Consider the following 23,560-nt stretch of genomic DNA (forward strand, 5'->3'; position numbering starts at 1 on the left):
GATTTCAGCACAAGTGGTCACCAAATTAACAGCTATACACCACCGGTGGCACAGAAGCTGTTGGTGAAGGATAAAACGCTGCAGTATTTCCCAGCTGGTTTGGGAATTGGAATTGGAGCGTTTCCGGTCATTGTACGGCCTCCATGTTCTGATGAAGACATTTGGTAATATTGAGCCAAACTGCTGTGGTCTGCTTTATGTCTGCAGCAGATAAAAAAACGTTTTTTGTCATTTTTACATTAAGCCAGACTGCTGGGCTCCAGCTGTTTTTTTTTTCCTTTTCTTTTTTTTTATCTGCTTATTTTCAGGTAATTTTCTTGTTACTTTTTACTAATTTCTGCTGATTTTGGGCCCAAAACTCAAACCAATTTGCTCAGGTTTCAAAGGGTTAAATACATCCTGATTCTAAAACAAAGCAAAGATGCAAAAGCAGCTCTAGTGCTCTTTGACAACTTCACGCTCTTTCACCCCAACCTCATGCCTTCCCTTTGTCACATCTCTCAGTTTTTCTTCCCCCTCTCTTCTATACTGCAGGCTGTAAAGAAGCTCTGACAGCCGCAGACCTTGATGTCAGCTGCGCTTTGTCTCCAGTCGGGACAAGTCGATTGATTAATGACTCTCAAATCCTCTCTCTGTCCTACTGCTCAACCTCCCCCAGTATCCTCCTGAGACCCAGTTGAAAAAAAAAGTTGTTTTTTTTTTTTTTTAACGTAATTTAACCTGTAGGGGTCTGCTTTAAATATTATTTCAGTTGTTACTTGGCAAGAGGCGAGATATACCTTTGACAAGTGGCTATGAAAAATCTGAAAAATGAAAAATAATCTCTGTGTACTCTTCCTTGAATATGTCAGATAGCTCAAATTTAATAATCACTATTATAAGTCACTATTATAAACCCAAAATGAGTGTTGGATGCCAATTAAGTCTTCCTCAGGCTTCTCTTAAGATGATATGTCCTCTGACCATTAAAACCATGCTGCACTGCCTGGCTTTAAAGTTTTTCCTGTTTCCTGAAGTATGGAAAATGGCTGAAAATGAGAAGAAGCAAGTCCCCGCATTCCCCAAAGGACGTGGTTTAAAATGTTTATTTTCAAAGGCTTAAAATTAATGTACACTTCAGATTGTTAAGACTCTGCATATGAAGAACAGAAACAATATATCTTCATAAATTCGATCATTTATCTCCCAGAGAGGACAAGTATAAAATTCCAGGTCTCAGGAAGGTATATATGAATAACTGCACTTCTGAGTCATTTCTTCTTCCCTTATTGTTCTCCTTATGGTTGCATCCATATGAAGTCTCATTGAAGTTTTATCTTTCCATGTTGTAAAAGCGTACAGAGAGGTATGTGTATGAGGTTTGTTTCCACTGTAAATTGAACAGCGTCTCTGCAGTGACACAGACAGTGAGGGAACGAGAATGGAGCAGAAAAGATAAAGCAGCGAGTGGGAGACATCGGGGGTTAGAGACAAAGAGCGAGGAAGAGAGCAAGAGGAGGAAACAGAATAAGAGAGCTAAAAATATCCACCGCCACCTTTAAGACCAGTGCATTGTCGTTTGCAGCGCTTCAGTGCATATCTGCTCTAAGTGCATCTGTCACTTTACTGAAGAGTTTTAATTGTAAATGAACTGCAGTTTATTGTTCAGTGCTTTCTCAGGCACAGATACACTCACAATCACACTGTGTGTGTGTGTGTGTGTGTGTGTGTGTGTGTGTGTGTGTGTGTGTGTGTTCATGTGCATTTATAGTAGGGCTGCCACACGATTAATGTCTTTAATCTCAATTAATCACGGAATTTCTACAGTTAATAGTGATTACTTGCAGTTTTTAATCACGTTTTCAATTCCATTACTATGCATTATAAACAGTTTTGAAGTCCATATTGACAGGGTAAAGCAATATTTACCAAATTGTCTTGATTCAAAGGTCAACCCTTTGAAATATTCACGCCGTTTCTCCATCGCCAAAATTTAGCCTCACTTTGGAGCATTATTCTGTCCCTTTCCTAAGAAGCTAGACATGGTTCCTCGAGTCTTCTAGTTTCTTATGATGCCAGTATAGTCCATGTGGCCTTAAAACTCAGCCCAGTACAGCCTCTTAAAGACAGGAATGTAGGCAGGCTATTACCACGAAAAAAATGAATGTGTTAATCACGGACCTTAATCACATCTCCATTAACTTGTTAATGCTGACAGCCTTAATTTATATACGAGGAATGTGTGTGTGTTTTGACTTGTGGAAACATGGAGGAAGATTCTTTGATGTTATCCATACGTTTTATGGTGTGTTTCACAGATATTTTCCTGTGAGCACTAATTAATGTTTTCAGTGATAACGCCATGACAGACTTATCGCCCACATTTCAAAGCAGTTTTTGCAATATTAAACAAAGGTAGACAAAAAGCAGGTTTCTTATTTTTTTTTACCAGTGGCTGTCAGTTTTGCCAACTGAAATGACAACAGCTAATTAGGCAGTAGTTTGATGAACTGGTCGAAAACACCATGTCTGGTTGGATTCAAGGATTCTTGTTTGTCATTCCAGCCATGTAAATACATGAGAGGAGCGAAGTGAAGTCCTCATGTCTCAGCGTTACTGAGCAGTCTGACGGCCTGAGTGATGAAACTCTTCCTCATCCTCTCCGTTTCAGCCCTCAGAGAGCGGCAGCGTCTCCCTGATGGCAGCAGAGAAAACAGTCTGTTGTTTGATCTCAGGCGATCCACTTCGCTCTTATTCTGCATTGCTTGATGTAGATATCCTGCAGGTTAGGGAGGGTGTAGTGCTGGGCGATCTGCCCAAAAATGTTCATCATGATATAAAATTTCATATTAATCCATATTGAAAATGATCTACCAAAAAATAAAATTATTATTTCTTTAAAGTTTAAAAGTGGATTTTTGCTCCGAAGATGGTTAATTGTGGTTTAACCCTTTGAAACCTCAGTAAATCTGCTTGGTTTCTTTTAAAAATCATGGGAAGAAGACAATGAACAACTTTACAACAAATGGCCCAAAAATTTACACGAATTTAGTCAAATGTTTTTGGGGCATGTCAAAATTTGTCGTTTTTCGCCATACTATACTATGCGGTTTTCAGCCATTTTTTTGACATGCTAAATTATGATGTTTTGGGCCCTTTTTTCGAGATTGTATTCTATGACTCGACTCTACACGCTATAATATGCCATTTTTAGCCATCATCATCATGTATCATAGTTTTTAAAATATAATTATAAAACTGATAAGAAATAGTTTTTGGGACATTTTCCCATGTTTTTTTTCCGACAACATTTAATAATCCCTTCCAGCTAATTTTCAAATCATTTTCCTGTTACCTTTTACTTTTTATTTGCAGTTTTTTTTCTCATGTTTTCAAAAGAGATCGGGTTGGCTTCTTTTCCCCAAAAGAGGGTCTTCTTCAGCCACACATAAATGCTACTATAGTGAGGGCTTGATTTGTTTGTTTACATTTTATTCTTACCACCACAGCGGCTTAGATAGATGACGCATGCTGAGGACATTTTTTTCTTGCGTATTGACTTTGATGGACCTATGTCGTACCCTGCGATTCAGTATGTGATGTCATCGCACAGTCTGCATATATCAAACTTGATGTCATACCGACATTTATTAAGATTGCCGTTGCAGAGTGTAGCTTTACTAAACTTACACGGTTGCAACAATCACAGTCTGCAAGAGGCTGTAGTCGTCTGAGATGATGGACTTTTTCCTCGTAATGGTTGTTGCTGCTTGTTTTTTTTCGTACAAGTATAGTAATCTTCCTTCTTTTGTATGGATTTATTCAAGTACAAATGTGTAAAATTGCATGTGTGCAATATGTGCATATATTTTACAGAATATATTATGCTTTTGTATGGTTGTGTGTGTAATGTACGTTCATGTGCAAGCCCAGCTGTGCCTGACATTATGGGACTGTGATGGTAAAGAAAATGGAGTCGCCATATGTTTTCCAGTCTGCAGAGACAGATGTCGGTAAAAATAGGGAAAAACAGTGGCTTGTAATTACTCTAAATAGCATTTGATATAGTTTTCACTGTTACTTGCTCAAGAAATGAATTTTCAAGTGGATGATTTTTCCACTTTTGCACTGTCGGACAAGCAGATACTGTTGATTAGTGTAGTACCATCAGCATGACATGTTCTGCGTTCATCCGTGGCAAGACGTCTTCAGTCCTGATGAGATGAGATGGTCTTCGAGAGGGTGGGAATGGATGAGTGGGTCTGTGCGAGGAGGGCAGAGGAAAGGCCCTCAGCTTGTAAATGCTGGCTTCTCTGTTTTGTGTTATTTAACTTGTTGAGCTTAAATATTTAGCATCCTAATCATTGGCTGTCAGGCTCCTAACAGCAAAATAAATTCTGATGATCTTACATAAATATAACAAAAAGCTGCTAGTTAGTATGACACAACTTGAAACTTATATTTCAACAAGACAAAACTCACACTGTTTGATTGACAGGTAATCTGTGGGCAGCACAATGCAGAAACATCCCCACAATTAATGATTAATACCAAGACATGATGTTGGCAAATCTTTATTCCTCTGCATTAATGTGTGGTTTGATGAACATTGAGCTTGAATCTCTCATTTTTTGGTTGTTGGACATTGCACTGCATTTCCAGGCAGAGTATATTTTATTGGTGGCAATGGAACCCATAGAACTGGTTTTTGGGTTAGCCAAGATCAAACTTGTTTCCAGAAACATGTTGATATTGGAAGTGCTTCATAACCTTTGATAACATTCAGAAAATGTTCTGCAAAAGCAAGTCTATCTGATTAAAAAAACACAATATACCATTTTCTGCAACGAGGGGCCTCTCAATCAAAGCAATAACAGAAGATAGAAGGGTAACCATAGTTAGGGCATGGGCGGATCATGAGACAATGGGCCAGAGGGCACAGACATGCAAAAGGCCCCACCACCTCTCTTACACAGAAGCAGATACACACACTTTGTGGTGGTTTTGCCTCTTTTTTCATTGCCATTGTTGTTGTTTTGTCTCCTTGAGGTCATTTTAAGGGTTTTCATTTCGGGAATTTTTTAAATCTTTTTGGGACAGCCATGGTGGGAGGCAATTTGTTTTCGAGTTCTCCGTCTTTGCGTACGTACCTATATCCAGCCCATTCTTGTGAAAGCGATATCTCAAGAACGCCCTGAGGAAACGTTCGAGTAAACTGAAGAATGAAGTGATTTTTCATCGATTTTTCATGGTCAAAGGTCACAGTAACCTTGCATTTGTGTCATTCTTGTGAACATGATATCTTAAGAACACATTGAGGGAATTAATTAAAAGCTGATAGACTTTGGTGTTCAAAGGTCATGGTCACTGTGATCTTGCATCCATCTCATTTTTGTTAAAGCAATATCTGAAGATAGCTTTGAGGGCGTTTCCTCAAATTTTGGCACAAACGTTCAGAGAAAGAACTGATTAGAATCTGGTGGTCAAAGGTCAAGGTTACAGTGACCTCATACAACATGTTTTTGGCCATAACTCAAGAACCACCTTGAAACTGTGCTGACTGTATAGATCTTCTGTGTGTGAAACATCCTTGTTATCACACACATGGATGTAAACTGTAAGTGCAACTTGACTGGTGTGTGGAGACATAGAACCATGTGGCGTTATATTTACTTTGCGTCTGTATGTATTTTGGTTCACTTTGAGGTTGTTTTGTGTCCTTTTGAGGTCATTTGGTCCCTTTTTGGTCATTTTAGGTCCGGTTGAGATCATTTTGTAATTTTTTAGGTAATTTTTTGTCTTTTTGGTTGTTTTGCGTCCCTTCGCAGTTCCTCTGCATCTATTTGTGGTCTTCTAGTGAAGGCAGCTTCACCAAATTTCTTGTCGGTAACAATAGGAACTCCTAAAAGAATGCAGTGGAGGACCTTAGACGATATTTTTTACAACATTATTTGTTTTTATGCCAGGTCTAAAAAGTAATATCACATTCTTAAGGACTTTTTCATGATTCATGTGATTACATTTAAACATTGGCTGACATGGACTAGAAAGTTAAATTAGGTGAATGTGTAATAAGTCAAATTAGATTTAATTGAGGAGAAACTCAATAGAGACCCATTACTCCTCCCCTCACTCCACTGCCAAATTTGAAGGCTGTTATTCCTGACACACTTCTATAATTGACCGGGACACTTATTTTCCAAGTCCATCGAAATGACCACTGGGCTTTTATCTCCAACTGTCTCCATGGTTACAGACTATGGTTTAGGTGATGTGTGTGTGTGTGTGTGTGTGTGTGTGTGTGTGTGTGTGTGTGTGTGTGTGTGTGTGTGAGGTAGCTCCTAATTGACTGCCTGTTAAAGCTTTTAATGAAGAGTGGGCAGCCAACTCTCCAATTAGCAGTGAGGGGGCCATCAGGGGATGACGGCAGTGCAGGCGAGGGGGGAGGAAGGAGACAGAGGGAGGAAAACCAAGAGAGGAGAAGGAATTAAAGAGCAGGGACAAGAAGGTGAAGACAGAGGCTTGAATAACAGGGAAACATGTTTTCTCAGTGTTCTTTAATCTTATTTCCGTTTTTTAGTTGCACCAACACGCGCAAATAAGCAACCATCATCAACAAAGATGGTGATTAACAGAATCACATTTCTTGTGGGAGTTAAATACTTAAAGGTGCAATGTTTTTAATGGCAATACTATAAACACATTAAAGGGACCCTTGTGCAGGATTTTTTTTTGTACACTAAAAAAAAATGTTGTTAATAAGTAATGAGCAAGTACACCATTGTCTGTATCTGTTTGATAAACTAAAATATCCATATCTGTACCTTTACTTGAAGTGGGTGGTCTTTAACTGAAAAAAGTGGAACCTAACTGGACATTGTTAATTTTACTCATGAAGTTGATATTAATTGATCAGAAGTTGCTAAATTTATTTAGAAAACTATTTATCGAGCAACCTCATGATTGCACTTCAAATCGTTTTTAATTGCAAGAGTAAAAGATGAAACACAGCCACCCAGATTTTTTCCTTCATCAAGAGAAGGCAAATATTGACACTTTTTACATGGATATACTTTCTTTCTGCAGCAGTAAGCTAAGGCTTCTGTATACTCTGTCATTGTCATTATGTTGTACATTTGTGATAACGTCATTATGCTACATGAAGTGTAGTGCTATACAAGGTGCGACAGGGCTGCCGCCAAATATGCTTCCCTAATTCCTTTAACACACAACTCTGGTGATGTAAGGTCGTAAGGCCGTTATGTTTTGCAGTTATTGAAAATGAAATATGAAATAATATAGATGCAAATCATTTATACTATTTCAATCATTTTCATTGCTCCTCTACCCCATTAGCAATCTGTCTCACTACAAAGTAAGCATTTCTGCCAAACTGAAAAAGTGCTGTAAGACCAAAGCTAATTACAAACAGCCCAGTGTGGTATCTGAATATCACATTGGAATAAACAGTAACAGAGTACCTCAAAGGAGGCGGCTTCCCATCTTCCCATATCTTTACTATCTTTGAACAGGCCGAGCTTCTTCCGATAAACAGATATAATTGCCTATTTATCAGCCACTTTGGAACTCCCACTTTTCATGAAATATTCATGATGAAACAATGGGAATGAAGAGAGAGAGAGAAAGATGAGGAGGAAAGAGCAAACATAGTGTTATATCACGTGGTATAACTCTTCACGTCCCTGCTCAGTGGAGCCATGTCTTTACTGCACCTATTGTGTGGCACCAACACTTACCCAAAGGCTGAGAACTTATTCAGGGTCACAAAAAGATGAGTTATTTAAAGGACATCAATTTGGTTTCAATATGTGTAAGACATTTTGAATAAATGTAACTCAGCTGCATCAGATCAAGAGATGCAAGCTAATGTGTATTTGTTTATTCAGTGTGTTTAGAGTGTGTGTTTTTCTGTGCTGCAGGTGCAGTAGAGGTGAGGAAAGAGGGTCTGGATGCTCAGATTAACCGCCTGGCTGAACTAATCGGACGACTGGAGAATAAGGTAAGGAATATAGACGCACACACTAAAAACCTCTTTTGGTCATTTATGAAGATTTTGCTTTGACTACATTTATTCCCAGGACGCTTACCATTCATGCCCAGCCCTGACATTAATCAAAGCCAGATTTTTAAAGGATGAGGTCAGGAATATTCAATATTTTTCCTTTTGTCAACAAATCCCACTAAAAGAACAACACCAAAAATGATTGATTGTGTTAACAAGTAGTGTCTTTCTATCTATCAATAAATTGTATTCCTTTGCGCCTTGAAAAGGTAAATCTATTAAGTAATTTATAGGGCTGCCCCCTGAAAGTCGGAGATTCAGTTGGAGTCCACCTCAGTCTTTTTTTTTCTTTTATTTTGCTAGTCAGTTTGCTGTGCAGCGTACTTATGGGGATGTTTAAGTCTCCAGATTTGCTGCAGAGTGAGCACTCTTGTCTTTCACGCTACTCTTTGGTACAGAGAGCTGCAGACATGCAGGCAGCAGCACGGAGGAGAAGAGAAGAAAGAGCTTCTCCTTCTAAGTGGTGAATTTAAAGCTCACAGGAATTTAATACAACGTAGTTTTTGTTGATATTTAGTGTCAGTAAATAATGTTGTTGCACATGTATGACTTGGTGTTAGCGCGTTTGGCTTGTTCATTATGTTACGTCGATGCTGCAAATCTGATTCCACTGGCATAATCCTGAGTGGGATACGGCCCTAGTAATTTGCAAATAATAAAACAAAGAGTAATTTTTGAAAAAACACATCATTCCCTCTCAAAGTATTGAGAGACAGACTAATATATTGTTGGTTCTGGTCTTTTAATGGAATATTTTGGCAATGAGAAAAATACAAAACCAGTCTGCCATATTCGTTAATCCCAATAATGTATTTCTTTGATCATTTTTCTTTCTACAAAATGATTGATGCAAGTACACAGACTTTTCACCTTCTTAGGGAGATTGTGCTATTCTATTTTATTAAACCAAATATATCATGTTTGATATGGCCTGCCATTCAGGTACAAAGAGGGAAATTTATTAGAGTAGATAAAATGTGTATTAACTTATTTGACACTGTCATTTTGTAAAGAAATGTAATGAAATAATTTGACTGTGCTGGGGCAGTGTGTGTGTAAAAGGATTAGATGTTCTGCAGAGAATGAACAACATAAGTTAAGATAAAAAATTGAGTTAGACCAAACTTGACAAGCAGACTGATGGACTGCGAACTCTATTGTGCTGTTAGTGCCTCCCATTAGTTTTAGCTCTACTCCTCCATCACTGCAAACAGCACCAGCCAGTGATCTTGTCACCACATAAACTTTTTTTTACCATGTTGTCAGCAAGTTGAGGATTTGTAGGTTGGACATTGGCCAATTTGGCCAATGCCAAAGCAGCATACTGAAGCTGAAGGTCTGCAGATGACAGGAGAAAGGAAAAATGGAGAAAAAAAGAAAAAGTGGGGAGTTGGATAAGTAGTTAATTAACAGTAAGAGATGGAGAGGAAAGGATGGAGGTATGGTGTGGCTGAAGAAAGAGACAGAGGAGGCAATTAAAGGCCTTGTGTACAAACTGCTGCAATCGTCTTTTCCTGTACTTTCTCCTCTTTGTAGCAGCTCTCTGGTCCCAGATGCCTCTTCATCCTCCCCCCCTTCCTTCCTCCATCTTTTCATCTATTGCCTCATTCCTCCCCCTCCCTCCCTGCTCTGTCTCTCCGTTCCTCTGCATTGCCTCCGTCCCGCCCAGTACTGAACATGTTAAAGCTAATGGAGCCCCAGCAGACTCAGCTGTCTTTGGGAGATCGGGCCACTACAGCAGAAAGAGCTAAGAATAAACACAATGTGCTGCCAGTGATGAAGGAGGACGAGGAGGGGAATCACTGAGAGAAAATACAAAATGAGGAGAAGAGAGAGAGAGAGAGTACATGTTTGATCATGCTTTTTTTATAGTGGAATAGCTGTTTGTGTGAATAGACCTGTGTCTCAAACCATGACGCCAGTTAAGAAACAACCTGCACCCCTTAACCCAAGATGCTAATTCGATATACTTCTAACAAATTGCCCAGGTTTAAGTTGAACTGTTCCACTCAGTCGGTTCACCTCTACTGTAGAAGAAATGATTGAAATGCCTTCCACCAAACAATTGTTCGATAATCACCTGTGACCCCGATGCCCTCCTGAGAGTCCATTACTCCACTCAGAGGCTGACTTGTTTCGAGTGACTGTGGCACAAAGGCACAGCGTCTCACGGATGACTAAACACAGTCAGAGCTGATTTTTACCTGTTTAGACAGTAACGGAGATTAGATCTCCTTAGGAATGATTTATTTAGTGTTTTGTTTGGTTTGGTTTTTTTTCTGCAGAAAAATATCCAGTGATTAATTGAAGCTTGAAGTTTGCAAATGAAAAGATTGAGATGACGACGATTTCATTTAATTCTTTTTACATCTCATCAACGAGCCAAATCCAAAGCAACATCCTCAAGTGAGCTCCAAGCATTGTCCCAGAAACAAAATATAATAATGCTAATAATAATAATGCATTTTACTTATATAGCGCTTTTCAAAATACTCAAAGAGGCTTTACAAGTACAAATATAAATATAATAGAATAAAAAGCTTTATTGTCATTGTACAAGATACAGTGAAATTTGGAGTGCTACTCCTGATCAGTGCAATTAAAATAAATAAGTAAGTAAACATGACATGTGCACTGCACACATAACACACACACTAACCCATTCCCCACATAATAAACACATTATTCAATAGTAAAACAGTGCAAATACTAAAACAGTGCATATATAAAAAAGTAGCAGTGCTAAGATGGATAATGAGGAAGATTGCATGGATAGCTTGTTGCACTAAAACATATATTATTACTTTATTTATTATTTATTATTACAACTATTATTAGCAGCATTGGGTAGCCAGACATGTGCATTCAGTGGTCAAGAAGTCCTTAATCATATTTTCAAAATCTCCCAGGTTTATAATATAGTCTAGTTTTTGGTGACTCTGTAGCTGTCACCAAGACAAGGGAGCAAAAACACTTTCATCAAAGACAGTGTGAGGTTTTCATGTGACTGGAGTTTGCAACTATACAAAATAGTGTCATCTGCGTAAAAAAATGTAATTTTATATTAAATTACAGCCAGTCTTATGCAAAAAATGGGGAAACAGTACAGTGTCAATATTGCAATGAAATAACTCATGTTTTCATTTATATGTGGACTTTTTTGAGTCCTTTATCATTATTATTACAATGCACATTGTTGCGGTTGCAAAGGTACAAAGCCTAAGGGGGTTCACCCTTACACCTGTAGATATAAAGCAGTCAGTGTATGTTTTTGAAATGATAATAAAATACTGTAGAACAAACCTAAAACACATCAAAGACAAAAATAAATTGAAACATCATGGCTTATTTTAAAGCATTACCTTGTCACACTTTTAATTTAAGGCTGCTGCACTTTCATGTTCTTTTCTTTGTGAAAACAACAAATAACACCCAGAATTACTCTTCCAGTGACAATAGAGAACAGCAGAAAAACACTGTACATCGAAAAGAAAGTAGGTCACCAAACTTTTATGTTGTTCTCGGAATAATCAGAGCTGAAGAAAAGCAAATGAGTAGACATTTTCTGCTGGATTACATTTCTAGAAGGCCAGACAGTACACTGCAGTAATCATATCAAAGGAAAATGTGGCTTTGAAGATGCGTATTGAATGTGGCTTTGTCTCTGTCGCTCTGTTTGGCCAAGTATTACCTGGATTTCAGTATTAAGACTGTGTAGGAGTCTTGAAATAGGAAATGATATTATCACACTGCGTCAGAGTGAATCATGAATTGTTTACTGAATGAATAATAAGCCAGCTACACACTGAGTGATGCCTGGCGAGATGAAAATAGTGCCCTGTGTTGGCCTCTTTGCACTGTGCTAACACACTGGAAATCCTGTTACCTGCAAAGGAAAAAAAAAGTGGCAAATTCATGTTGCCTCTGTTGCTCGGTCTCACTTTCACATTCCCCCGCTGTCTTCCTCAACACTCCCCTGGGAGTTTGTTTGTTCTTTTGGTTACAAAATATGATTATTTATTGCCGTCCGGGTGCCACAGACAAGAAAATGTGTTTCTCACCTGGAAGAATCAGTCTCAGGATGATAGCTTTTGATTGTAGTAGCACATCTCGTATAGGTGATCCCGGGGCTGAACACTGTCAGGCAAAGTGATGCAGCTTTGTTCTCCTTTTGCAGTAACAAAATATCATCCTGGCCTTGATAACTTTACCTTTACTGTCCTGAAATGGCAGATCTCGAAGCTTTTTTTATTTTATAGGATTTTTATGGCAGTTTAATAACAAATAGCAGTGTATGAAACATTCAGAAAGCAGCTTCTTTTAAGCCGGCACTGACTGATGAGTTAACAAGTTACCGAAACAAACATTGTCAGCAGCAGTATAGGTCTTAAAAAGCTGTTGCTAATAAATGCAGATTTCATGAGTTACTTGGCAGGCCAACATTAAACTTGGCAGTTGCCGGTTTCTGTGTCTGCACTGACAAATGTTTATAAAGTAAAAGAGCATCACTCTTTAACACTAATGAGCAACCAAGAGTGGACTGTTTAAGCGGCCATATATTAATATGAAAGCGTACAGCATTATGGTTTTGAATCATGAAATGAAGTGGATCAAATAGTACCTTGTAAAAAAGGAGCTTCGCAGAATTAAAAAGGCTGCATGTGTTATTTTAGTGTTTCAGACACATTTTTGGAGCCCGGGAACCACAGGAATCTGCATGAAGCTTGTGTTTCATTTGCTCTGGCAGATGCATCTGGTCCTCCTTCCATTCAAACAGATTTCCGCCCGGCCAGATCCTGGGCAGGCATTACAACCGCTTATCTAATATACGGCAGGTTTGATACAATGATTGACAGAGCAGCAGCACCGGTCTCTGCTCCGTCCAGCGCAACATGCCTGGCCCACAAAACTCAGATCAAACTGTCAAACTAAGCATCAAATAGAACTCAAGATTCTGTCACTGCATTGCCTGTTTCCTATTGTGGTGTGCAGTTTATTTGTAATTTGAGAAAGTGTTTTACCAGGCTTCCATTTTTTTCTGCTTGAAAATGGACCAGGCACCGCCCCAGCCCAGCACTACATCACACATTTTGTTGACTGGTTGTAAATTATGTTTTTTTGTAAGTATATCTAGAGGCATCCGGAGGCATTTTGGTCTGTGTCCGTCAATTTCTCCTGTCGGAAAACAAAATGAAATGAATGGTTCTCAACTTATTCACATATGTGATTGGGTCTGATGTTGCAGGCTTTATGTTTAATCATAATTTTAGTAAACATTTGTGCCGGATCACACTCAGTATGGACAGATACTAATCTTAAAGGCCTTGGATTGGAATTGTCAGTGAAAAAGCTTGAAAACCAACTGTACACTACTTCCATAGCACCAAACAGCAGAACACGGTAGCAACTAGCTAGTGGTAGATCTTTTTGCAGCTTAAAAGCTAGATATTGTTCTCATTGATCAGTGAATAGAGTTAAAAATTAGAGTGCTGGATGTGTAAATAAGCAAAAGATGTTAAAAAGTCCATTAATTCAGGTTTAAAGGGATGCAGCCATTATTCATGTTATGTCTTTTTTTTCACAAAACAACATGTCTTCCTTGGAAAATTGAAACTGTGTTTGACATATAATAAAGGGTTTAGGTTCTGCACTAAAAAAGAGAGCAGACTGAGAGTCTTAACCTCTGAGTCTTTTATATGCTGAACAACCAACAACACACAGCACCTTCCATTTCAGTCCAGCTGCACCAGGCTGTGTCACATTAGGCTTAAATGATTAATCTTACAGCTCAGTATGTTTCTGGTGGCTTTTACAGTACAAGTGTGTGTATTTGTGTGAGTGTGTGTCCCCTGCCCACTGTGTCAGATCCCACTGCCTTCACTCTCCCTGCTGCGTTGGGTAGAAATCTCAGTTGGCCTGCAAGCGAAGCAGACACTATTCATTCACAGTAGCAATAGTGATACTCATCAGTCACCTTGGTGACAGAAACCTGCAGCGCTTCCTGTGATTTATTAGAACAGGTTTATATAACTCTGACTCACAGGCATTGAGAGCAGGAGAGAACACTAGAAATCAATGTCTCATCATCCTCACACACATAAACACACTGTAATATTAGCCCACCTGGCTTTAAGTACGTCTTGTCTCAAGAGTGGGGGCCTATCTGAACTATTTATTGTGCCCTTTCACTGAAGTCTTGAATGTGAATAATTGACCTTTCATTAAAATCCCGAAGCAGCATAGGGATGTAATCAGAGAAAAACTCATTATCTCAGGTGCTTGAAGGGTGGTGTCTTTTTTTAAGCCTTTCTAAAACCAAAAACACAAGGGCCACAATGGTAGAAACGGATTACGTGAGCTGCAAACATTAGCATGTCCAGCTAAGGGACTATACTCATTTATAAGTGGCTTATAAATGTGATTTTTTTTTTTTTTTTTTTAAATCTTGACCCTCCCCGAAGCCATAAATATTTTTTCCTATAGCCTCCCAGAGTGACTAGGAGAAAAATTCATGACCTTTTCTCCACCATATTATTCTAACCATTTTTTTTAATATACTGTATATATTTAGGCATAGGTGCCAATGCAACAAGCATACGGTGTATAGTGAGAATTATCACCAAAACAACACTTATTTCTTAAGTGAAATGCAAATTCAAACAAACCGCATAATCATACAAGCTGTGTGTGCAAAGTCATTGAATTAGCGAAAATCATTAAAAGTTTTGGAAAGTCATGGAATTTTGTTGTGTGTAATGTAATGTAAAATAATAGCAAATGTATTTTCTGACATAATTCTAATATTAATCGATATGTAACAAATGCTTGTCATTATTTTGACCCTTTGTTCAAGTAAGCCAAGTAAAAAATATTGTGTCCTTGAAAAGTCATTGAATATTAAGCAGTTAAATGATTATTAAAAATGCTTATTTCTTTATTTACTAATCATTTAAATGTAAACACAAAGCATGAGATATATATTTATATACTTACATTTAAACGCAATAAAAATTGATCACAAAAAGAAAAGTCATGGAAAAGTTTTGAAATTTAATTCCATGAAAATGTGAGGGAACCCTGTATTTTGCAACAAAACAAAACAAAAAAACAATCTTTAGCTCATGCATCATAATTTTCAATTAGATTTGGCATTTCAGTGTTGTATGTTTATCTCTTTTATGCTGATATGAGTCATTCTGTTTCATTTCGGGCTTATCTTATTGGCATGCATCCGCCTCCTCCCTGAACCCTCCACCCATATTCCCTGCTGAACTTTATTTTCATCTTTAAAAGGCATTTCTGCTTTCATGTCTGCTCTCAGCGTGTCCACTAGCACCTCTCGTTGTAAGTGACTCATGTCTGCTTCAATCTGTGGCTGTAGTAGTTGCTGTAGTTGGTCTCGTTGATTGACATGTTGGCGCTTTTGTTGTTGTTGTGCTTCTCCTTTGCAGACAGTCTGGTTTGATCTGCACCAGAGGCTAACAGACACAGATGGCACTACCAGCGCAGTAAGTAGACACTAAATGAATAACCATTGTACATTACACTGCAACACACAGCCCCAGGTGCAGCATCACTTACTGCTGCCTAACAAAGGCCAACATCCACTGCAGCAGCACCTCAGGCTGAGTGTTACAAGGCTGTAACATGACTTTCTGATGTAATTAACATGGGACAGCACTCCTGCATGACCAGCGGCATCCAAAAATAAACCAGGTCTCAGTGCCTGTCCTATGGGTGCTGGTCTTTTGAATTATTTCCCAGGAAAGGTGCTTGTTTTGTTTTGTTGTCTAGACCTGAATAATTTATAGACGCTGAGTATTCTCAGGAAGAATCACACACTATCTTACAATATCTAACACCCGCAGAGAAAAGAACATATCAGCTGGCCTGGAAACATATTCAGCATGTATGATACTCTCTGTGATTATGATCAATGATTCAATACAAAAATCCAGGAGCACCATGTGGGTTTGTTTCTTTTCGGGTTGTATTTGAACTGAATCATAAATCAGAAAAATTTCAGTTACAGAAGCTTTACTATTTGACACTACTCTCCAATAAGATTTCACCCGAGGTCGCTGTCAAATACAGCACTTGGAAGTAAAGATAAAAGTGCAATAAATAGAGCCAAAAGCTATCTTGCAGGTCTGAATGCCTGCAAAAAGCTATAAGCAATCTGTGTCCTCGAGAAATACAGATTTATTGTATTCACATGCACTTTACTGGAAACACTCTGTAATGCATAGAAGATACATGAGATGGGTAAAGAAAGTGCACTAACAAGAACTGCAAGGTGTCGGTCATATATGTTGGAAGTGGTTTAGATGCTGCAGTTCACTACATCGATTCTTGCTTATGAAACAGGCTGACCAAGTGCTGGCGCCAGTATAAAGTTACAATATGTTTACATCAGAACAAGAGAGAAATGGAAAAATATATCCATTTCTTTTCACATAAACTATCACTACAAAAAAAGACTGTTTAGATTCACTACATAGCACAAAGGCAGAAATATGCATGTGACCTTTCCATCAGAATGGTATGTATGCATGATTTTGTATTTTCAATCATTGTGGAAATGGGCACACATGTACAAGCGTCATCTCCATGCCCACTTTTAGCCAAAAAGGAATCAAAACCCACACTTAATTATCCGTTTGCATCTCACCAATCATCAGACCTGTCAACAGAGAGAACAGCAGGAAGTTCAGCTTTGCCGATTGAGCCACATCAGCAAGGTACTTCAACAATGCCATAGCAGCAATTATTAAAAGCAGCCATTGCTCTCGGCTGTGGCTATGTATAGCACACATATTACTAATTCAACACATGTACCTGTGATCTCAACGTCAGAAAACTCATCAATAATTCAGTTTATGGCACAGTTATCAAAACAGATATGCTTCACAATAAAGAACATGAAACGCAGCAAATAAAAAAAACAAAAAAACTGTAAAATGATGCCTCTATTGGAAATAAAAGAAATGATCGTATTAGGGATGTTGTATAACACTGGTACACCACTGGTATCAGCAGATGTTGGCTTTAACATGAAATATTGGAATTGGCCAACATGCTAATTTGTGCTGATATCACCTACTGTTTTTTGGTTGTTTGTTTGTTTGTTTTTTTAGTAGACAAAGTGCACATACACAAAATAACAACCCTAAGTTTAAGTATTTTTCTTATTTTGTGCAATGGATAAATAATAATTACATTTAAGAGCATTGTATTTTATGTCTCCGTCTGCTGGTGGGCCATCCCAATAAGACTATAATGTCAATCCACTACAAAAGAGAATGATGACCACTAAAATTTGGTCATTGGCCAAATGCGTTGTTTTTATATTGGCATATTAGTAATTCGGGTAATGGCAAAAAATCCAATATCGTGTATCCTGAGATAGCATTTATTGCCAAAAGTATCAAAATTATCAGTTTGCAGCCATGCTAGCGGCTCTGTGAAGCTGTTGCACCATCTTAGTTTTGCATGTTAGCATGCTAAGACTTGCTAATTTGAAATAGCTTGAAGGTAATTTGCTAAACAATATTTATATTTGCTATCAAAGTACTAGACAGAAAGTTTGATCTGATGATGGTGTTAAATGAAAAGTTATTACAGTTCATCCTAGGGCAGTGTTTTTTTGTTGTTTTTTTGTGGATCTCTCCATGAGTTCTTTTTTTTCTCCCCCTTGGCAGCAGTTTGTCACTTGCAGGGTGGTTAATTGATCTGGCAATCCAGTCACAGCTGATCAGATCATATCGATGGATGAGAGGAGCAGCTGCAGTGAATGAATGCAAACTTTTAGACCCAGCAGATTAAAAGGTTACATATCACTTTCAATTCATCTGAAGTTCTGCTGCTCCATCTGTGCCCAGAGTATGCTCTGTGCTCCCGGAGATTTAATGTGAAACTGAAAAATATCTATATTTAAACAATGCTCCTTATGAACAATCAAACTCCATAAAATAAAAAATCTTCTTGTGTTGTGGTGGCAGATGTTTTAATCTTGGTGAGCTGCCCAGAAATAAATGAATGCGTGGGAAACCAGTTAGAGGAACCTGTCTGAACCAAACCACTTGTGATGACATTAGAGGATGTCAGGCTGTCACGGAAGTCAAAAATTTAATAGCAATGGATCCAATAGATGTGGCGAAACTTGAGTCTGAACCAAAATAGTAGACTAACCAACCAACATTGCCAGGCTGGAACCATGCTGCTGATCGTGTGGCTGAAAGATAACTCAATCATTAAAATGCATCTGTGCCTGAAAGCGTTTGAAACAAATCTTCTGCCTGCAGGAGACTACTATAATAATCACCTATTGCACTTTTTTCCACAGCAGTCGGGCCATTTATGCCTCCCCATTAGCTGCCGGCAAGCAGTGAGAGCCCTGACTAAACTGTCCAGTTGTCATGGGCACAGATGCAGAGAGGTTATTCTAAGAGACTGCTCGTATGCACTGAGAGGGAGAAGTTTTGAGCTGTGATTTGCATCTCAAAGAAACACTCGTAGAGCTCCTGACAAACAACGCTTATTAAGCCATGTTTCCTTGAAAAACATTTGGTACAGTAACTTTAAAACCTATATGGACATGTTCTTTGAGCTGTTAAGTGTTTTCACTGCTCCACTTAAATCGAGGCAGGCTTTCTGTCACTTGCTGCTCCATCCAGCTCTCGCTGTATTTCCTCTTCACTGGTGATGCAGAGGAACATCTGCGCCTCGTTTTTCGTCCACAGAACGGGGTTGCACGCTGACTTTTTTAGAACAGGAAAGAATAGGCTGGAGCGAGAGTCTCTCTTGATGTGATATTCAAAAATAGCATGTTTGTGCATTGAGTCCTTCTTAGGCAACAGCACCAGAGCAACACTCCGACACAGATTAGAATTTATGCATTCTCACAATTTGGTCACAATTCACATATATTTTTTAAACGCATGAAGATCCACTCTTTGCTGAAATAAATGCCATCCAAGGGAGACAATAAAAAATCATGGACTTGTCAAAGTTCTCATATTGATATTTAAGGTGTCGATACATTAATATTGTGAACTGGTGAATTGAGTAACATGCAAGAAAACATTCCACCTTAAAAGTTGCCGGAGGCTGCCCACAGTGGCGTTTGGGCTGTGGAGTGAACTGAATTATATTTTTCTCAGTCTATAGCTGAAAACTGTGAACTAATAAAGATGAATAGGCAACAAAGCATCTGTCCATTTTATAGTTATAATTGATTAATGTATGAAAAATTTGCCACCAAAAGTACAAAAGTAAGAAACAGGAAAATGTATTTGAGGAACCAGTAAAAATCATTTATTTGAAAGCAGGAAAGCTTAGTCATTGCGGGCACAGTCTGAAAGAAAAGAAAAAAAAAAACACTTTGAGGCAAAACTGAAAAAAATAATGTCACTGGGGTACACAGCAAGTGAGTCTCAGGGTTTTTGGTTTGTTTGTTTTAAATTCTGCGTATGTCTTTAAATGCAATCATATTGACCAAGGATGCTATTTACTTAACCCTTTAAAATTCACTCTCTATAGTGACCAGCCCTAATAATTTCAGGTCCTTCGGTGTATTGCAAGAGCACATTAAAGGCTTTTTTGCCTAGTTCAGCAATTACCTTCATTTCCTGGGTCTGTTTGGTTGCTTGTTGATCTACAGTACAAAAACCAAGTTAAAGCAACCTGCAGGGAAAATTTTGTCTTTGAGGTAAACATAGTTGTGCATTCACACTGACAGGGATAACACTGGATTCAGTTCCCATGCTAATGTAGCAGGAGCTTCATCTCAATTTCAGGTGTACAAACAGGCTATATGAACAGCATATGAAAACCTATTAACTGTTTACAAAAACACTCAGGTTTCGAGATCATGTGTGACTCATCGGTAGCTGTAAGATACATCCTGAGTTTAGCATTTGATCTGCATTCATAACAGCCCTGCAGTACATAGTGACCGTTCAAAGTGTGGCGTAGCCATACAGTGGGATTCACTTTACTGTCTTAGATGCACTTTGGAGGAAGCTCTTTTAATTCTTTTAAAGCTGATCCTCAACTCCATTTTTCACTTAAACCTCGGTACACTTACTCACCTCTTTTAATTTTTGATTCCCATTAAAAAAAAAGATTTAGGTCAGTATTATAGCACATGCAGTGGTAACATGAAAATATCAACTTTACACGGAGCAATAGCTAATTACACACAGGAATTTACTGATAGGATTGCCTACTCTGCAGTGAACTAATGCAGGAAGCTACTCCACCATCAGGTCATGGAGTGTTCTGGACTGCACATACGAGATAACTTTCAAATCCTTGCTTCAAGCTGCAACCTCCAGGGCTGAAAAATGAAGCCAGAATGCCAAAAATCGCAGTTCCTTGAATGGCCACTTGAGGCTGGCTCCAAGAGCTAGTCAATCCCTGTGTACCTCCAACTTTACAGAAAAATAAACATGTTTACAGCCTGGTGCAAATCAAAGGAAAAAGGAAAAAGGATCAGTTTTGTTCTCTGTAGCTAATTTTCCCATTAACAAGGGTTTTTTATATAACTCACCTGTTTACATTTTATTATTGCTTAAAGTTACGCTTCATTGAGGGCGGGATACTTTAAGTGACAGGTTGTCTCCTGATAGTGTTCTTGGCTTCTTAGAAAGAAGCAGCTGGCTGCCTGCTCTTTGAGTTATCCATTCTGGTGCTCTATTTGTGTGTGTGTCTGATGTCAAAGACGGGCCGGAAAGAAGGTAAACAGTAGAAAGCAGCATGGACAGAGGTTTGCAAAAGGTTTTTGTGGTTACTTTTCTTTATCTCTCTCTTACCTGTTCAGTCTCTCTTTGACTAACTTGCATCGATTTTCTGGCACCGCTTAGGAGGAGATGGATGATAATTAGTCCTGGCTCATCATTGCATCTTGCCGGTTAAAGAGCTGAAATTAGCATGTTCACCCAGGTGCTCTGTTTCCATCAATGCCGATTGGAGCCAGAGGCGATGTCTACTGCAGTCATTTGACCTGGGTGTAAAAAGCCAGGTGTTAGCAGGTGTTTGTTATGCAGTAGAAATGAGGCCTATGTTTCTGAATCTATGTGGAAATCGTTAAGAAATCAGATTTTTTTTGTTCCTAAACTCACAAAACTAACACTGAATGAAACTTTCCTTTAATTCTTCTACCATCCACCTTTCACCTTCTTGTCTTGTGTCTTCATCTCGCCCTCTCACCACTCAGCCCGGTGTATCATCATCACCCCTGGAGCCTTGTGTTCCTCGGTAACCTCCCTCTCTCCTGCTTCTAAACACAGATTACTTTTAACAAGGTCATGCTCCTCTTCACCTTTACATAATTTCACCCTTCCTCCCACGGCTCAATCCATCCCCCTCGACCCTCCATTCTTCACCAGAGGAAAGACTCAAACCTGATTACCCGTCACCTCCTCTCCTTTCTGTCAAAGCAATCATCCCCCCTCTCCGCACAAAGACGCCTCGGTGAGCCATATCACCACACAGGGGATCATAATAACATCATATACTGTATAAGAGACAGAGAAAATGCAGTTGTGGAGCTGAATTTGCATGTGCATTTTATTTGTAGTGGACACTCGTGAGCATTGAGTAGGTGGCCGACAATGATTTCTGTCATGTGAAGGAGGTAAATTAATCACATCCACTGTATCTTGTCAGTCTTTTGATCCTCTGAAGGCACATCAGAAACGGGGACAGAGGCAATAAAAGACGCCGATGGAATACAGAAAAAATAAAAAGAAGATGTATATGGGGGTGAGTGGGATAAAGGGGCAGATTACAGAGTAATACGTTTGAGATAGAAGAAATGAGGAGAGGGAACGAGAAAAAGAAAAGGCCAAAAGGACACGAGCATGTTTCTGTTTTTTAAGGGTGTTTTTAATTGCACCTGAGGTGTTTCTGTCTTCATCTCAACAACACAAATTTTTCATTTTTTGCTCCTCTTTTTCATTATTGTGTACAGCATCGTTGCACAGCCATGTTTATTTAAACAAAACACATAATTAACAAGAAAAGCACTCAGCACAGAGCACAAACCTACGCCAACACTCAAGTATTCTCCCTCTTGCAAAGCTTCCAAATTATCATTCGTCTCCAGGGTTTGATCTTCCAAGAAAATATCTCTTGAATACAGTGATGCTGAACAGCTGACCTGGATATTGTAGATTTGCCCACTAGCGCATACAGTATTATCCACCAAGACTGTAGGCCTTTCCCATTTCCCGATTTCGTGCCTCCTCGTTCCTCCGGCTTGTGACATGGAAATAGACCTTAGAGCTCCATCTTGAAGGACGTCCCAATTCCCAAAATGCACATTAAGGAGCGAGGAGGCTTACCAGGGGAGCTGTAAGTGAGGATATGCAAGTGTATCCTAAGTCTTTTTGGCCTTGACATTTTAAAGAGGCATAACACACAGCTGATAGAGTGAGAGAGAATATATAATTGTTAAGGTAGATAGAAATAAGTGTTTGTTTCTGTGTGTTCAGTATATAGTTAAAAATGTATATATATCTCTTTAAATATTAACCTACTTTTCATTCAAACATTTTTAGTGCTTCGCACAATAAAATATATATGGCTATACACTGTTTTATATACTATATGCACCGGTATGATAATTAGTAATGTGCGGATCGGCTCTGACAATATCTAAATCTGTGCATACACTGTAAAAAGAAACTTTTTGTTTTTAACTTAAAAACGTTTCCCTGCTGCCTTAACATTTTAGGTTTTTTGTACTGATTTAAGTTGTCTTTTTAAATTTAGTCAACTTAAAAATTTAAGGTAGTCTTAACACTGAACTTTTTTTTAGGTGAAAACAAATAGTGTCTTTTTAAAGTGTACGCCACACACCTGAATGAATTATTTGCTCCGATTTAGAGAACCACACCCCCGTGGACATTTCACTCCCCCTCTACCTGTAGGCTATGCTGCCTTTTAAAAGTATGTATTATATTGATGTATGAATGTTTTCTTTAATTATCTACTTAAATAGTTAAACAGGCTGCTTGCAATAATTGTTATCGTTTCCATGCGCTCAGTAATGTAACTGCAGCAAATATTTAAGCAGCAAAACTAAAAGCTGTACTTTTAAAATTAACAAGTTAGGCTACTTTTCCTCATGTGTAAGGGCGCACAGTTTCTATTAACCCTAAAATTGCGCAAATTCAAATTGCAAATACAAAATACGCCTTATGGAAACAAATCAATTTAAAAAAAAACACCCATTTTGAAAAAATAAATCATTTTAATGGTCACATGAGTTGGTATTTTAGGCGATTTGAAAAAAATCTGTAATGGGAACTCACTTACTGCCACCACAACAAGTCGGTATTGTGATGTTCTGTAGTCTCATTTAGCAACTTGTCAGAAACTGCCTTTTTTAAAGACTCCTAAAAGCTTAAAAATGTTAACCAAAGACCTTGTTTCAGGCTTCTAACCACAAACCAAACTGACTTCAAAACGAGGGAAGCAGCAGTGCTAAAA

General features: G+C 38.5%; 1 protein-coding gene across 1 annotated transcript in view; it reads left to right on the forward strand.

Moving 5' to 3' along the window:
• The window catches only part of necab2 (N-terminal EF-hand calcium binding protein 2), a 147,198-nt gene that overhangs the window by 84,178 nt on the left and 39,460 nt on the right, over positions 1 to 23,560 (forward strand). The window contains exons 8-9 of the mRNA XM_042496124.2: positions 7,920 to 7,999; positions 15,514 to 15,570. Of these exons, the coding sequence (XP_042352058.1) occupies positions 7,920 to 7,999; positions 15,514 to 15,570 (137 nt within the window). The remainder of the gene's footprint in view (positions 1 to 7,919; positions 8,000 to 15,513; positions 15,571 to 23,560) is intronic.

The sequence above is a fragment of the Plectropomus leopardus genome, chromosome 7 (genome assembly GCF_026936395.1).
Source record: "Plectropomus leopardus strain MGB_pleo_1.0 chromosome 7, ASM2693639v1, whole genome shotgun sequence".
NCBI lineage: Eukaryota > Metazoa > Chordata > Actinopteri > Perciformes > Serranidae > Plectropomus > Plectropomus leopardus.